This window comes from Papio anubis, chromosome 7 (genome assembly GCF_008728515.1).
Source record: "Papio anubis isolate 15944 chromosome 7, Panubis1.0, whole genome shotgun sequence".
Taxonomy (NCBI): Eukaryota; Metazoa; Chordata; class Mammalia; order Primates; family Cercopithecidae; genus Papio; species Papio anubis.
Window position 1 is genome coordinate 132361671 of NC_044982.1, and position 18946 is coordinate 132380616.

Genomic DNA, 18946 nt, shown 5'->3' on the forward strand with positions numbered 1-18946 from the left:
TATGTTACCTAAGACCATAAGGGCATCTTGCTAAGGACTCACTCTCACCTGCTAGCTTTGAGGAAGCAAGCAGTCTTATTGGGAAAACCTACCTGCCAAGGAGCCAGCCAAAAGCCAACAAGATACTGAGATTCTCATTCCAACGACCCTTAAGGAACTGAATGCTACCAACAACCATGTGAACTTGGAAGCAAATACTTCCCCAATAGAATTTCAGATGAAACTGCAACTTCAGGGACCATATCTTGAATGCAGCCTTGTGAGATCCTTAAGCAGAAAACCCACCTAAGCCATGACTTGATTCCTGACCCACAGAAACTGTGAGACCATGAGATAAAGAGTATATGTTGTTTTAAGCTCTGTAAGTTTGTGGTAATATTGATACACAGAAGTAAATATCTAATACACCATGGTATGTCAGTCATTCTTTCATGTAAAAATGGTGCTCTATTAACAACAACAACAAAATCAGGTAGTTTACCTCACAATTCAATCACACAAGTGCTTTTCCTCAAGACAACCATCATACTTCAGACACAGAGGTACTTTATGCATACTACCCATGTCATCACACAGAATATTTTTAAAAACACATATTCAAGTGTAGAGAGTTAACAAAACTAATAACATTTTAATACTTCATCAGGGAAATTGGGTATAACTGAGTAATACTCAGTTGAGTAATATAGTTTACTGTGAGTGCATGGCAGGTGACTAATACAGAAACTATAAGTACACTTCGGTGGCACTACCTTGATTCACACTAAGGTACCAGCAGCTTACCCACCATTACTTCAGCATCACCAGTGCAAATAACAACACAGTGGAAAAGGAAAACAGTCTGTGATTATAATGACAACACTGTTGACTCTCAAATCTCTGAAAGGGTCTTGGGGAACCCCAGAGGATTGCAAAATACAGTCTGAGAACTGTTCGACTAAGGCAATTCTTTCATGACTAAAAAAGTGTACATTTATATACAACATATATGTATGTATGTGTGCATATACATATAAACTATGGGTTAGGCTGGATTGAAATCCCAGATCCCTCAACTGCCAACTTTGGGATTTTGAATAAATCTTTCAACCTCTATAAGCCTCAGTTTCCTCAACTAAAAAATGAGGATAATTATAGTGTCTACTTCACGGGGATGTTTAAGAACTAAATGAAATGAATTTACCTATGGCATTCAGCACAAAGCCTTATACATATTAACAGCTCAATGAATGCTAACTATTACCATTTTCTATTATTTTTTGTAACAAAAAAAGTGGGAGTATTTTGTAATAGGAAAAAAACATTTGTTTTTTTTTAACTAACTGAACTATATAGGAATGTTTTCAGAATAAAAAGCTATGATGGTCTCTTGACTGTTTTCCCAATTAAGAATACCTGGCCCAGTTTGCAATCTTAAATATTTGTCATTATGCAATATTTATTACTGATTATAACTTTATTCACATTTTGATAGTATAGTTTTCATTACTGTACCTATTTAGGCATACTGCCTGTTATTAACAGGTTGGGTAGTTAGCTCCTTCAGTTATTACTTGGGGTACTGCTAGAGTTACCAAAAATATGGTGACATTTTCTGATGCTAACTATGCTTCTACTGGATGACTACTTATGACAGTCCAGAATTTTAACTGGGTATTGTTGATATTGATAAATAACATCCAAGGGATCCCTGAGCTGGCTGTATAGTTTTAGAAACACTTACAGGTTTAGAAAAAGGCTGAACAATAACAGAACTATCTGAAGATCTAGACTCAGGATGAAAATTTATTGGTGAGGCAGGCACTGGATTTGATGTTGGATTCGTGTAGTGTTGACTTGTAGGCTTGAATGCAGCAGTAATACCTGTATTTTAAAGTAACACAATATATTGAAATTATTTGTACATAATCAATTTTGTCAAAATACTTCACTTTAAAATTAAAATAGTACAATAATACTGTACCTCGACTGAGTGCACCATTCTTTAGTCCCCTTGAATATGAGCTGGGGTTAACTCTGTTCAAAATATCTATAAAAGATTATATTTATTTATTTTAAAATTCATTGTTTGAATGAAATACATATTAAGATAATAGAAATCATCAATTGAAAACATTTAAACAGATTTATGGAAAGAGTATATAACTAATCACTGATTTAAGAATATAGCTCATTTTAAATACATACATCTTTATCTACTAAAGAAACAAAAGAAACAAGATAACTAGGCTTTGTTTTATAGACTAAGAACAATCTTTCTCATTGTAACTCAAAATCCAAAAGCCAGAAGTAAGGGAATGACAAATCTGACTACATGTGACTCAAAACATTGTGCTTGCAAAGAAACATCACATAGTTAATAAAAATTTTCCAAAAATATATTTATATACAACCTATAATTTAAATGTATATCTTTCTTTGCATGATGACAGGGCTGTACGTACAGTCAGGTTCCTATGATTCAAAATCAAATCCTTGCCCAACCTCTACACTGTATTCACTCCTCTAAAAGCCTTGAAGTTTCATTACGGAAAATCTCATTGGATTATCTACTATTAGTTTTGAGTTAAAAAAGAAAAACTATCAGAGATTGCAGACTAAAGTGAACCAACAGTTTATAATAGCATTTTATTAGTTAAGAAGTTTCAAAACTACCACTACACCAGAAGTCAATCTGAGCCTGCCATGACTTTGAGGATCAATTTAAAGTTCCTCATTCTTGCATGCATGTAAACTCTGTAACTTCTAGCTAATCAAATTGTGGTTTGGAAGCATGAGGATTTGCCTAAAATTGCTGGTTAGAAAAAGGTAAAAAGCACCAAAAAAAAAAAAAAAAAAAAAAAAGAACCCACCAAATCTCATAAAAATTTCTTTTATCTTCCTCACAAAGGAACCAGATCCCATTAAGTAATTCTATAAAATAATGGTTCAAACAGAAATATGGTTGTTTTCTGATAAGGTCAATGCAGTGCTCTGTAATTAAACACTACAGAAATCTTATTACAGAAAGTTCTACTCAAAGAACTTGAAACTGTTTTCACTCAGAAATTCAGGATTAAATATTTACTCAAACCATGAAAGAACTATTGCTGTCGTACTTTTTAGTGGGTGTAGTCTATGGATCACAAGTTTTTGACCTCCTTTCTTGCAGTTTTATACAAACATTTAACTCATGTTCCATACATTAACATATTTTATGGCTTACACATAAAATAACAATGAAACCATTTAAATTATTCACCTTAACATTGTAGAAAAGAAATTCTATTGGGGTCAATCCCTTTCTTGATGGAATTATTTTAAAACCAATGTACAATGTTCTACTTGAATACCATGAAGAGTCATCTACAATCAGTATAAATTCAACTTGAATCTTAACTGTCATGTTTTCGGTAAGAGTTTGAATAATTTTGCAATATAACATTTCAATATAAAACAATAATCAAGAGAATATGTTCCACTATTACCAACAATGCCATCATGCGTAATACATTTTATAATCCAAGTGGCACTCCACTTAGCATTCCATGAGAGATGACCAACGTGCCACAGGAAATGGTACTGAAAATCCGATTGGTGTAATTACTCTAATAAAACTGAATAAAGGTGCCAATCCGAGTTTATAGGTAAGTGAAGCAAGAACTAGGCTTTCAGAAAATTTTAGTCTCTTAATCACACTTTGAAGCACTACCATGGTTAGTAAACACACACACACTAGTAAACTGGGTACATAACATTCTTTGGTAAATTCTCCTGGCTTCAAACAAACAAGTAAATGAAATGCAAAAGGATCTATTTTCTCTTTCTCCCTGAAATTTGTACATTATTTCTCTGCACTGTCATACATTTTTGAGTGGACATTTTAACAAATGTCACAGTATCTGCACATTAATATTATAACAATGTCAAGACCAATTCTCTAATTCAAAGCTAATAAGCCACAAAGGTACCAAGTTGTTCTGCCCAAAAGCCTTAAGGATTTAAATGTGCTAAACGCTACATCATCCAAGTAGAGTGGCTGAGGACAGCGCCGTTATCTTTCATGAATATAAAAAGGAGTTACTGGAAGATGGATACGGTCAGAAGCTGCAGCTTCTATTGGTACACAGGCCAGAGACTGTGCAATCATTCATCACCTATACATTTTGTGGCCATGTATAGATGACACTGCAGTGAGGACTGGATGTGAGAAGTCCCATTTGAGACCAACAAAAACTCACTTAGTATATTCTGAAATTTTAAGCAAAGCATTCCAAATATTTTATTTTATTTTCTCTGGGTTTGAAAAAAATAAAAAAGAATAAACAGATAAATACGTTACTTAAGGCCAGGTGCAGTGACTCACACCTACAATCTTAGCACTCTGGAAGGATGAGGCAGGTGGATTACTTGAGCTCAGGAGTTCGAGAGCAGCCTGGGCAGCATGGTGAGACCCTATCTCTACAAAAAATACAAAAATTAGCCAGGCATGGTAACACACGCCTGTAGTCCCAGCTACTCGGGAAGCTGAAGTGGGAGGATCGCTTGAGCCAAGGAGGTTGAGGCTACAGTGAGCCGTGATTGTGCCACTGCACTCCAGTCTAGTGATAGAGTTAGACCCTGTCTCAAATAAATAAATAAATTAATTAATTAACTCCATTAAAAATTACGATTTCTAATCTCAGAAGACCTCCAGGGTCACCAGCTAATCTCAGTCCATTTCTCTTTTCTGACATCTGATATTTAACACTCTTACCTCCTTCCTCAAGTCCCCAAACACATCGCCATCCTGATTCTCAAGTTCTTACTGGCCTCCCACCCAATCTCTCATACCTAACTCTTTACAGTGGAACATGAACACCAAGTACCTATTAAACAGTTCACAAGTTTTTCTATTAGAAGTAATACCTTATAAAGTTTGGTTTCACTAAAAGTAAATGCTTACTTGAAATTGCTGGTTTTGAACTTGATATCTCTCCAACAAAGATTGGCTCATCATCATCGTCATCCTCAACTTCTTTTACTTTCTTCTGCCATGGTTCCAGCTCCTCTTCTTCACATTCCATAAACAGTTCTGCCATTTTTGAATTACCTAATTTTCAAAAGGAGAGAAGTAAACCTCATTTTTGAAAATAAAAATAAAAACATTTTTGTAATACATAGCATTAAATTTAAGATGTACTTTAATAACCCTAATAGGAATTTCTGAATTGATATTTGTAGTCAGTATGTGGTAACAACAGTGAGAAGTGCAGAGCTTACTCTCTAAAATGTTAAATAGTAAAATTTAGATAAACAGATCATTGATGACAGTAGTTATTTACAGTAGACAGAAAATCTGGAATAGTCAAATTCAGTGAAAGTGAGTTTTAGTCATATACATAGAATATGATTATCTCTACAAAAAGGATTATACCCACTGTCTTTTTAAAAATGTATTCACAAAAGGCAGATAAACTAAGGTTAAGAGGCAACAGGTGGGAGATAAACGGGATAAACTAAAGCAGATTCAAGAATGCCAGGCAGGATGGGAGAGGTGGCTCACACCTGTAATCCCAGCACTTTGGGAAGCCAAGGCAGACAGATTGCTTGAGGTCAGGAGTTCGAGACCAGCCTGGCCAACATGGTGAAACCTCCATCTCTACTAAAGACAGAAAAATTAGCCAGGCATAGTGGCCCGAGTCTGTAATTCCAGCTACTTGGGAGGCTGAGTCAGGAGAATCGCTTGAACCTAGGAGGTGGAGGTTGCAGTGAGCTGAGATCATGCCACTGCATTCCAGCCAGGGTGACAGAGTGAGAGTATGTCTTTAAAAAAATAAATAATAACAATAATAATAATAATAATAATAATGCCAGGCACAGAACCCAGCAGGGAAGAGACGCTAGAATAGAATATGGAAAACGAATTAGGCTTATTCAATTAAGGGCAAAGTAGATATTTCTCACAGGAAGAAAGTCACAAATCATTTTCTAGTCTAATGTTATAGTGTAGTCCACCTACCAAAAAAAAAGGCCTTCCCATTTTCCTAAATGCCATCAATATCATGAACCTTTTTTTCTCTAAACTGTACTATTTGACTAATTATACAGAGTTCTTCAAATCTAATAATTAAAAATACTAATTTTCATTGGCAAGTCATAACTTAGCATTTGTGTTTTTTAAATACTTGAAACACCAGCCTTATTGTGTGTTTCAGAGCTATTATTTACACCACTTCTTCTACCTAGAATATCCTTCCTTCTCAGCTCTAGTCTATATCACTCCAGTCTGCAGCAAACACAGCAGAGACTTGATATCAAATTGAGTAATTCAAATCTGTATTCCACTGTTTATAATCATATGACTCTAGAGAAGTTACTTGAACCTATTTTCCTCATCTATAATAGAAGTATGATATCTACCTAATAGAAGTATCACATAGATTCAAGAAAATGCCACATAAAGCACCTAACATCAAGTGAATATTCAACAAAATATTAATTCCCTGGCCCTCCTAACTCTTGGTTCAATTATAATTCCCCTTATAAACCATTAGATTTTACTTTTCTTCAAAATCTGAACTACATTGATAATCAATATCATGCAGTTCAAGATTTAACATATATGATCTCAAACTGCTATTTTTTCATGTGTGTTAATTTTATATGTTCAAGGTCATATAGGAATACATTCCCCCCTACACATTAGAGGGGCAGTAGGCACATAGCATATAACAATATATGGACTAGGCAAAGTCAGAAAATGCATAATTTTAAATAATTAGGGACACTCGTTGTATAGTAATAACAAAAGTATCATTTACATCCAGTTGTTACATGTATAGGCTGAACTGCGTTTTCTCAAAATTCATATGTTTAAGTGCTAACCCTCACCACCATAGAATGTGACTGTATTTGGAGACTGGGTCTGCAGAAGTAATTAAATTAAAATAAGGTTAGTAGGGTGGGCCCTAATCTAGTATGACTGGTGTCCTTAATAGAAGAGGAGATTAGGACACAGACACAAGCAGGAAAGGAGATCACAAGAAGGTATAAGAAGAAGATGGAGGATGCACACAGTGGCTCACACCTATAATCACAACACTTTGGGAGGCAACACTTTGGGAGGCCGAGGCAGGCGGATCACCTGAGGTCAGGAGTTCAATACCAGCATGGCCAACACGGTAAAACCCAGTCTCTACTAAAAATACAAAAAAACTTAGCCAGGATTGGTGGCGAGCACCTGTAGTCCCAGCTACTCAGGAGGCTAAGGCAGGAGAATCACTTGAGCCCAGGAGGAGGAGATTGCAATAAGTCGAGATCGAGCCACTGTACTCCAGCCTGGGTGACAGAGTGAGAATCCGTCATTAAAAAAAAAAAAAAAAAGGAGAAGACGGCCATCTACAAGTCAAGAAGAGAGGCCTCAAACCCCTCCCATATGGCCCTCAGAAGAAATCAGTCCTACCAACACCTTAATCTTGGACTTCTAGACTCAAGAATTATGAGAAAAATTTCCACTGTGTAAGCCACCCAGTCTGCGGTACTTTGTTATGGCAGTCCTAGCAAACTCATATAGTATACAAAGGTCTTCCTTGTTCTTTTTAACAGGGCACTGCCATTGTTAATATACCCAGGATATATTTTTGAGAAAAAAATATTTTAAGGCATAATAGCTTTATAACTTTTTTAGAAACAATTTACTTTTTCTCTATGTACAGAAGAAACATGTAAGATTATATGTACCAAATTGGTAAAAGTAGTTTCTTCTGATAATGGGGGAAAACACCTCTATTTTACTCACTTTTTTATTTATATTATTTGTTTTTATGTGAACATTTGTTACTTTAACAATTTTAAGCATTTTTTTTTAAATGTCTCCCAACTTTCATCCTTTCTCCTGAAGTAAAGTGATACGAAAGTCACATATACTAGTATTAGTCGTGGCAGCAACACTTACTTTTTGGTTGAAAAGGGTTGTCGCCCATCAAGCTGCAGAGATGACTTTCTGTAAATTGTCACCTAAGTACTGACACATGACATCAGTCAATTTTATGAGTCACTTTAAGTAACACCAAATATTGAAACATGAAACTTGGGATTCACAAATTATTGGATGTAACTTTAATCTCTAAACTCACCATGTGACTCCAGACAAGGCAGCAAGTTATTTCTGTTTTCCTTCCTATAAAATAAAGATACCAACTATTAGTGTGGACTTCATTAAATTAGACATATACATATTTAATCTTTTCTCCTATACAGAGATCAATTATGTTTGATATATTTGATATACACATATAGCTCATTTTACATAACTGGTTCATTCCTGAATAAACCCAAATTTAATAAAAACATGATTATTATACTCAGCACTTAATACTTGAAGAAATGTCATGATTCATAAATTACAAATAATTTTTTAAAGTATTATTTAGTAAAAATGAGTAATCACCTTACAATGTATTGTTATTGGAAATCGAACTTTTCAAATGCTGAGTGACATTAACCTTTAACTGTTTATCTTTTCTTTGTATTTCAGAAATACATGTAATTATTTCTGTAAGAAAACACAATTTTAAATAAATTTTAGTTTATATCTTTCTGGTTTTTTATCAACTGAATGGGAACAGAAAATTCACTGGAAATATTTCATCATAGATTAATTCATTCAAAAAATAACTACTCAAGGCCTTCTGTATGCAAGGTAATGTGCTAAGGTCAGGGGAAAACAAAAATGAGTAAGTCACATTCCTAGACTTCAGAAGTTTACAATCTAGTATGTCAATAATTTATTTGGCTTTAAAAATGCTGTTAGAATACACATTTTTTTGGGAAAAAAAAACTATTTGAATTGCTTTATTCAAACTGAGAATCTGTTTTTTGAATTTCCATGCACACGCAATAGCATAAATTTTACAAAATAAACAAGCTTTTATAAAACTGAGTTATAAAGCAAAAAATGTCAAAAATTAAACAATGGAAATCTAAAACACTGGAATACACAACTAATTCAACCTTCACTTTCCTCTTTATCCTTAGGCTGACAAAAGCAAGCTTTCCTACTTTTCAAATTCCAAATTATGTGCACTGAAATAGCACAAAGGAAAAAATTATTACTTTAATTCCAGAAGTTATTAATTCAGTTATTCAGAGTTACTATCACAAGAGACTCTAGTGAATCTTGTGTTTAACTTAATATCCCCTACTTCTAAAGTTGTACTATTAAAAATCTCTTTAACTCAATTTTTGAATAGCTGTAGTTTGTCCCACTAGCAACAGTATAATGCTTATTTCAGATAAAGACATGATAATTCTTGCTTCACATTAAGGACTTACCAATACCAGGAACACAGAATATTTTTAAGATTCACAATTACATATCCTATGGACTCATATATAATGTTTTTAAGTGACCACATAAGTATCTACTGGCTTCAGAATTTTGTTGGTAAAGCACAGAATTCTATGAAACATTAAATCTGCTGCCAGAGAAGTGGTATATCCAACAAAGATATGCAACGGGGACGTCAAAGGCATCAGCTCAGAGTTGGCTCTTTAAGATAGCCAGAAAAGGTCGGGCGTGGCAGCTCACGCCTGTAATCCCAACACTTTGGGAGGACAAGGCAGGCACATCACCTGAGGCAGGAGTTCGAGACCAGCCTGGCCAACACAGAGTCAAACCCCGTCTCTATGAAAAAATACAAAAATTAGCTGGGTGTGGTGGCACATGCCTGTAGTCCCAGCTACTTGGGAAGCTGAGGCAGGAGAATCGCTTGAACCCAGGAGGCAGAGGTTGCAGTGAGCTGAGACTGCACCACTGTACTCCAGCCTGATAGAGAGAGCAAGACTATGACTCTCAAAAAAATAAAATAAAATAGCCAGGAAAAAAAAAAAAAGGCGGGGACTCTCAAGTTCAACTACTAACTCAGGTACAGATTACATGCCCATATTTAATATACTGTTTGTATGGGGGAAAAATGAATTCCAAGTAACCGACTTAAAATAAAATCCATTCATTTATGGATACTGCCCACATAAATAATTATAATTCCTATTTTATAAATTTTTGGTTTCAGTTTTTAACTAAAATTAAACGATATCTTTTTCTATAAAAAATTAGAAATCAATGGTAATGTGGGTCTAAGTATTTTCACTATCTGAAATTTTCACTTTCATCCATTGATAGATATCACCTGATGTAATGTTGCTGTATTAAATAATATTAATACTGTATGTGATCTAGTACAGAGCACATACTACGAACACAGGTGTGCTATATACTAGACATAGTCCTCTTTACTCTCTGATAAGAAAAAAATTAAGTAATTTCACAAACTACAACTACAGTGTATGCACATTTGAAAAAAGAATACCACACTAGAAATCAGGAGAACCAAGTCATAGTACCAGCATGGCCACAACTTTCTGCCAAGTCATCTTCAATTCTAGCTCTCAGGCTATACTATAGTTCAACTGAAAAGATTCTGGCTTAATTCAGCTCAAAATCTATTGTATACCTTAAACATTCAGTAACCATGAAGAGTAAAACATGGTGAAGAATGAATGCCAAATTCAAATTCTGACTCAATCACTTACTACCCATATGATGTTGGACAAGTTAGTTAACCTAGTGCCTTGTTTACTGCTTTTTATATATACATTTACCATTTACATATACATATAAAATAAAAATAGACTTATGTCATTGGATTATAATGAAGATTAAATGAGATAATATATATAAAACACATCTCTGCCTGGCACATAGAAACCACTTAATAATGTTTAACTATTTTTAACTCTGGGATAAATCCCATTTTAAAGAACTCTAGGCCGGGCACGGTGGCTCACGCCTATAATTCCAGCACTTTGGGAGGCCGAGGCAGGAGGATCACTTGAGGTCAGGAGTTCAAGAACAGCCTGGCCAACATGGTGAAACCCGGTCTCTACTAAAAATTAAAACATTAGCCGGGCATGTTGGAGTGTGCCTGTAATCCAAGCTACTCGGGAGGCTGAAGCAGAAGAATGGCTTTAACCAGGAGGCAGAGGTTGCAGCAGTGAGCTGAGACTGCACCACTGCACTCCAGTCTGGGCGACAGAGCAAGACTCAGTCTCAAAAAAAAAAAAAAAAAAAGAACTATTCCCAATTCTATTATACTGGAATTTATGTGCTATCAGCTAAGCATTTCTTAAACTAATTAAAATATACAAAAAAAGCATTTCTAAACTAATTAAAATATACACCAAAAAAAATTTTACCCTCATATAAACATAACACACTGTTAAATTATATACTACTAATCTAATAGAATAAGTATCCCATTCAAAAGTACCAATATATAAAAATTAACATTTAGATAAGGTATCTTTATGCCATTTCTATTAAGAAAAAGCATTGAGGCTGGGCATAGTGGCTCATGCCTATAATCTCAGCACTTTGGGAGGCCGAGGTGGGAGGATGGCTTGAGTTCAGGAGTTCAAGACCAGCCTGGGTAACATGGCAAAACCCTATCTCCACAAAAAATACACGAAAATTACCGGGAGTGGTGGCACATGCCCATGGTCCCAGCTACAAGAGGTCAAGGCAGCAGTAGGCCGAGATTGGGCCACTGCACTCCAGCCTGGGTGACAGAGTGAGACCCTCACTCCAAAAAAAAAGAAAGAAAAGGTAAGAAAAAGCACTCATTCTACATGTATCTTAGTATTTTATTTTCTAAAAAAAATAAATAAATAAATAGCTAGTAATTAAAACACAAAAGAGATTATGAGGAACATGGTGAATGGTTAGCTTTTTTTTCTGAGATGGAGTCTTGCTCTGTTGATCAGGCTGGAGTGCAGTGGCACCATCTCAGCTCACTGCAACCTCAGCCTCCCAGGTTCAAGTGATTCTCCTGCCTCAGCCTCCCGAGTAGCTGGGACTGTAGGCGTGCACCACCACGCCCGAATAATTTTGTATTTTTGGTACATTCAGGGTTTCACCATGTTGGCCAGGCTGGTCTCACACTCCTGAACTCAAGTGATCTGCCCGCCTTGGCCTCCAAAAGTGCTGGCATTACAGGTGTGAGCCACCATGCCCGGCGGAATGGTTAACTTCTACATCTTCCCCAATCCCATAAATTCAAGATATATAATCAATGAAATAATCCAAAAAATCACATTATAAAGTTAATCTTTCTTTTTGTCTCCCCATCGTAAAAATGTTTTAATTGGGGATTGTATTACTAACCAAGAAGTTGGCAACACCAAAAAAAACAAGATATGATCAACTTAACAAAAAAACAGGTACAAAAAAGAAAACCATTTCAAATAGCAAAAATTTATATGCAAAATAAGTATTGCACATAAAAATGAACTTCAACTAACTCATAAAGTTAGCTCAAGATAATGTTCTATCTATAAAAAAACTAACAATTTACTTATATACTTAAAATGAGTTTTTCGGTGGAATCATTTAGATGACACTGGCTTATTGGTTCAGTAAAGTTTGATCTTTCATTTTTTACTCTCAGAAATTTTCCAAGAAATCAGGCATTTAAGTCATTCTACTTAAATCAGCTTTTGTTTATATTCTATTTCATTTTATAAGCAATTCTTTAGTCTTTCTGTCACCAATGGCATACTGAAATGGAGGACTATCATTTTTGAATTCTAATCTCAAATGAATAGAACTTAAAGGATACAAAGTGAATTCTTAACTATGAATACCAATCTAGTATTTCAAACCCTGATTTTGTGATCCCTCAAGCACTTCCAACTATCTCAAGAAAGTATTTGAAAATTAATTTTTATTTAATGTTCATCACCTTACAATCATATGAAATCTTTTGAGTAAAAACAGCAATTTTTAAAACTACTGTTGTATATTCCCTTACTATCCATTGCCTGTTGATTCCATTATGGAAAATTGGAAATTACTGTAACAGGATTAGAAAAGCAGTGAATGATGATATCTACTTTGGCACTATCTGTGTGATAGAAAATGTAAATCATAAGCAATAATAATATAATTAAAAGAGAGACCTATGATTAAAATGATTTTATAAAATTTAGGGATTTAGCTATGAAATTTTATAAAGAAATTAACTTTTATATTTTTTATTTACAACCTTTAAGCAGATGAAATTTAAATCAATACTTTATTTTGTGCCTCAAGCATTTCTTACAAATGTTTTAGTGTTAGAAAACTAAGTATCTTTTTCAGAATCAGTCCAGTTGTTACTGTTAAAAACCAGTCTTATTCTTGAAAAGGGCACATTCGAACCACACAAACTTCATTATTAAAAACACCTGATCAGCAGTTAAAACACTAGAGACAAAACACTGGATGATTATAGAATCTTAAGAGACTTCAGAAGATAAATCTTACTCAGTTTCTGAAAGATTCTAATTTTTATGAAGAATGTTGTCTCCTGATAATAAGCACTCTAAGGAAGAAAAGATCTTTAAAAAGGGAATATATGGATACACCATAGTTTTTATTTTTAAAACAAACCAAAAATATCAAATGTTATTTTTAAAAGATTACATATTTGAGAATCTTAACAATGAACAGGCAAAGAGAAGGGAAAAGGTTGGAATTCAGTCTTGAAAAAAGTGGCCTTCAAGGCGATCAGGACTAGAACAGGGAAAATTCAGGTCCTGGAAGAGGCTGCTCTTTCCAAGAAAAAAAAACATAGAGCAATGAGGCCAGCTTTCCCTGCCCATCTCCTCACTTACACAAAAAACTTCGTTCTCTGAAGGTAACTTATCAAATAATTAGCACTTTAATTCTCTGAAATTAAGATAAATCCAGATGGATTCCTTAAAGCCAAAACAATTCTCCAAGTTAGTGAGCTCAATCAGACTTTGAAAGGACAATAAAATACTTAATAATATTAACGATTAAGAATTTAAAAAATAATATCCTTAATTGTTTTCTTTCTAATGCAAGGTGCAAATCGCAACACTTTTTTCATAGGATATGAAAAGGACCCTATCTCAAAAAGCTACCTATTAGGGGGATTATGATGAATACATAAATATCTTATAAAAGAGGATATGGTTGCTATAATTACAAAAACTAAAAGTGGTACAGCAGAGGTTCTTGATAAGGTTTGGGGCACCACAGAAATATAAAAGTTAGCAAAATTTTGTGAATACTCAATTTCTGGAAAGATAAGACAGTGCATCAAATTCTCATAACAGCCTATGAACCAAAAAGTTAAGAGTTTCTAGGTTAGGAGTTTGAATAAAAGCAATCACACTAGCCAGGGGTTAGGAAATACCCTATCATGGAAGAAACATATACATTAATCCTTAAAGCAAAAATATTTTCATTAGCACTGTTTTTAAAAAAATAAAACATGTTTACTGAAAATGGTTCAAACATACAGAAGTATATAGAGTACAAAGTAAGAATCTATTCCCTCTCCTGCCCTATTATTCCCAATCCCACTCAGTAGTTTGGTGTGTGTGTGATGCAACAGATAGTAGTGATTGAAGACCGAGTTGTGGTTAAGGGGTAAAAAGGGTATTCTAATGCCTTGAATGACTTAACTAAGGGCAGTATTTACAGCAATAATTTGAAAAAAGCCTATCCTGTGTGCAGATTAAATTTATACATGAGTAGAGAGTGTAATACATATAAACAAGCAGAATGAGGCTTTACCCAGTCTGTCCCTGGATCGAAAAACAAATGAAGGAATATGTTAAATAAATAAATAAATGGAATGAAGTTTTAAAAGATCTCAATAAGAGAACGAATGGTAGTAACAGTTTTGTATTTGCCCCCCTCCAAAAAAATGAACAAAAATACAAATTGAAGATGTACTGTTGAAGATGTACCAGAAGATCTATAAGATGGAAGGTCATTTATTCCAAAAGTATACAATTGGCCCTCCCTATCCATGGTTCCACATCCACAGATTCAACCAACCACGGACTGAAATATTCAGAAACAAAACCAATAAACAGTAACAACAGAATAAAAAATGCAAATTTAAAAACATATAACAACAATTTACATAGCATTTACTTTGTATTAGGTATCATAAGTAATCTAGAGATGATTTAAAGTATATGAGAGCGTGTGTATAGGTTATATCCAAGTACTACACCATGTTATATAAGGGACTTGAGCATCCTCAGATTCTGCTATCCACTGGGGTCCTGGAACCAATCTCTCATGAATACTAAGGGACAGCTGTACTGATTGAACATGTACTGTGTGTCGGGTAGGAATACAACAATGAACAAAAATTAATACATAGTTATTGCATTCATGAAACCTGTAGTCTAGAGATAGGGACAAACACTCATACAAAGGGATGTAAAATGACAATGGTAAGTGCTATGAAGGTTATGAATCTGGAATTATAGCCAGTATAATCAAAATTGGTTTTGCTAAAAAAAAAAAAAAAAAAAAAAAAGTGATGATTAAGCTGTTATTTGAAGAAAGGGTTGGAGTTAACTAGGCAAACAGGAGAAGGAAGGGAGGATTCCATGAAGAAGGAACTGCATGTGCAAAAAACCTATGGCAAAAGGCAGGCCAGTAAATATGAAAAGCTGCAAAGAAATCACTGTGACAAAAAGAAAAAAAAAAGCAAGGAGTTACATGGGAAGAGATAAGACAACAGAGATAGACAAGAGTTAAGAGTTAAACAATGAAGCACCTATGGACTGTGTTAAGAAATTCTGTCCTTATCCTAAGAACAATGAAAAACCATTGAGGGATTTTAAGTGGGGACTGATATCAGATTTGTGACACTGTGTCAAAATAACAGAATTTGAGTATTAAATCAGAGAGAAGGTCATTTTACCCTATTCTATACTAATCAACACCCCCACTTGAAATACTACATATTGGTTATGATTCTTTCAACTATAAGTAACAAAAACCCAACTCAAACTGGCTTATGCAAAAGGATATTTATTGGCTCATTTGTAAAAATAACTAGACATAATTCAAACAATATCATGTGAATCTGGTTTCTTTCTCCATTCCTGGGCTTCGCTTCCTCTGTATTGATTCTATCCTCATAATCTCCATTGAGGATGACTGTAACAGCTCCAGTCTAACACTCTTCAAAACTGAAATCCAGGACAATGACAAGAGACCCAGCTATTACTGGAGTTGGTTTGCTTGGCTAAAATTACATGCCCTTCACTAAGCCAATCACTAAGGGAATGCTACGGCATTGTGATAGGTTTGGGCTTACATCACATGCTCTCCCTGGTACCAGAGGGAGAGTCTTAATCAAAAAGCACAAGAATAAAGATTGGAGGAAAGAATGGTTTTCCAAAGGAAAACCAAGTAAGGGTAAATAGATGCTGGGTGGCAAAAATAACAGATGTCCACTACAAGGAATTCAGAACTAGAGCTTTGTCTAGGTCAAGTTGAAAGGACTAAAGTCCTAAAAAACATGAGACTATAGGGTGGGAGAAGTAAAAGCTATTTACGGAAATTTTAAAGTTTGTCATGAGAAAGAAGGAAAGAAGGTGACTTGATCTTTGTGTGGCTCAAGTAACAATAACAACAATAGTAATATTTACTTGTTTTGAGCAAACTAGAGAATTGCTAGTATTGAGCTTTAACATTACTTCATTCCTTACATTCTACTATGTTACCATCATTATAAATTATACAATATAATGATAAATATATAATTATAAAATAATTGTAATTAGTACACAATTATTAACATTAGCTAACATTAAATGCATATATTATTTCATCTAATCCTCAAAAACTCCTATGAGGTAGACACTATCATCATCCCCTGTTTACAGCTGTGGAAATTTAGTTACACAGGGTAAGTACCTTGTCCAAAGTAACAAAACTTAGTAAAGGAGCAAGGATTCAAACCCAGGCACTTCTAAGGCCAAATATTTCAGATATGACACTATTTGCCTCCACCAGGAATACTGGAATATTTGGAATACCAAATTACAGGCAGGCAAACTTCATCTCAATACAAGAACAAAACAATTAGCAGTTAAAATATCAAAAACTAAGACGAACTCTAGGTGAGAAAGCTCACCAAAGAAAAATATGAAAAATTTAAGCATTATGTGATTGAAAATGTTCACTTTCAAGATCCCTTCAAGAACCCTTTCAACCCTAACACCGAAAATATTTCCATCTAGTAGAGGTATGTAAATTTCTGCCTAGACTGAAAGATATGGAAGATTTTTAATTATTTCACTAAAAAAATTATTCTAATTAGACATGTTGAATTATGAAACTTCATTTTTGAATTGGCAATAAAATATTTGGTAATCAACCTGCTACATCCAAATATTTTCTAGGACCTTGCAAGTACAATATAATGAATGAAGCAGTTAGGTTGAAGCTCAACACTGAGAATAAAAGTCTTGAGTTTATTCAAAACAAGTAAATTCTTTAAAAAAAGTAACATCCAATAATCTTAAATTAATTTCATTTTAATAAAGATGTTTGATGGCTTAAATCAAAACTCTCAATGAAATCACCTGCTTCACAGACACCGATTCAGATCAAACATCTCAAATATTATAGCATCATGATAACTCAACCTTTTAGAATTTTAACATTTTTGTAAACGCAAAGTTCTTTTAATATAATATTAATACATAGAAAGGCTATGCTTCAACAGACTACTTAAATCTACAAACGAATCTAAATCAGTATGGTTATTAAAAGCTTTGCTATGAACGAAAACTTTTTCACACAGGGTACAGGGAATCTCTTCATCACTTCCTCTTCACCCAACTATAACCTCCTGCAAACCTGATCCAGGTTGCAAACCACCTGCTCTAGTTACTGCTACCCACTTTGTCAGTCAAAACTGAGCTGAGCACAGCAGGGCAGCTATAGCATTATCTACTCTACAGTACTTTACTAAAAGCAAGTATCCACCTGAAGATCCCAAAAACCCTCCCAATAGCCAAATCAAATTACCTTTTCTTCATTTGCATTTTCCTTGTTTATCTCACAGCTATTTTAACCCCATTTCTTGAAATATCATGCTCAGTAATTTTCTATACACCAACAGTCCTGTGTACTCACCTACTCCTTTTTAACTCTTTACAGATTCTCCAGATTACTTCCACCTTAAATAATGTAAAAACAGGTTTTCCACAAAGTTTAGACCTCAGTCCTACATAAACTGTTCCCCCCACAGCAGATCTAATAAATTCCAGTCTCAGCTATCAATTCTCAACAGCAGCCTATATGATCAGAAAATAATCACCTCTGCTATAGTTTCAATGTTTGTCTCTCAAACCTCATGTTGAAATTTGATATCCAATGTTGCAGGTAGGGTAATGAGACGTGTTTGGATGGAAGAGACAAATCCCTCATGAATGGCTTGGTGCTGTCCTCACGGTAATGAGTGAGTTCTCAGTCTATTAGTTCCCACAAGAAATGGTTGTTTAAAAAAAAAAAAAGCCTAAGAGACCTTCCTCCTCTCTTTCTCTCACTTCTTCTCTCTCACCTTATAAATTGCTACCCACACAGCTTCCCCTTTGTTTTTCCACGAATGGATGCAGCCTGAGGCCCTCACCAGAAGCCAAGCAGATGCTGGTACCACGCTACTTGTACAGCTTGCAGAACCATGAGCCAAATAAACCTTTTTTCTTTATAAAATGCCCAACCTCAGGGATTTATTTATTTATAAGAACACAGACGGAGAAAGACAACCTGACATCTCATCTAAGTCACAGTCCTTCCTCTTTTACTACTGAAAACTGCTATCTAGATATTTAAAAATAATAAAAACACCTCAAATTCAGTACATGCACACCTTGGAGATATTGAGGGCTCTGTCCCAGACCACCACCACCACCACAATAAAGTGAATATTGCAATAAAGCAAGTCACATGCATTGTTTGGTTTCTCAGTGAATATAAAAGTTAGGTTTACAACTATAGTATAGTCTAAATGTGCAATAGCATTGTCTCTAAAAAACAACATATATACCTTAATAAAAACTACTTTATTACTAAAAAAAAGATAAAGCTCATTTGAGC

At 34.6% G+C, this 18946-nt stretch overlaps 1 protein-coding gene across 20 annotated transcripts in view; it reads right to left on the reverse strand.

Annotated features, from left to right (window-relative positions):
• Positions 1 to 18946, reverse strand: part of LOC116268596 (zinc finger protein 280D) — a 107255-nt gene that overhangs the window by 75813 nt on the left and 12496 nt on the right. For 12 of the 20 annotated variants that reach the window (XR_004185433.1, XR_004185434.1, XM_031669254.1 and 9 more), the window contains 4 exons: positions 8097 to 8140; positions 4925 to 5071; positions 1964 to 2029; positions 1724 to 1863 (listed from right to left, as the gene is read on the reverse strand). Coding sequence is in view for 18 of the 20 variants with exons in the window: in XM_031669254.1 (XP_031525114.1) it covers positions 1724 to 1863; positions 1964 to 2029; positions 4925 to 5071; positions 8097 to 8140 (397 nt within the window). In the remaining 2 variants the exon portion in view is untranslated. Of the gene's footprint in view, positions 1 to 604; positions 1864 to 1963; positions 2030 to 4924; positions 5072 to 7915; positions 7985 to 8096; positions 8141 to 8410; positions 8516 to 18946 lie in introns of those variants that run through there. The other 8 variants (XM_017960665.2, XM_017960663.3, XM_031669257.1 and 5 more) reach the window with 6 other exon arrangements.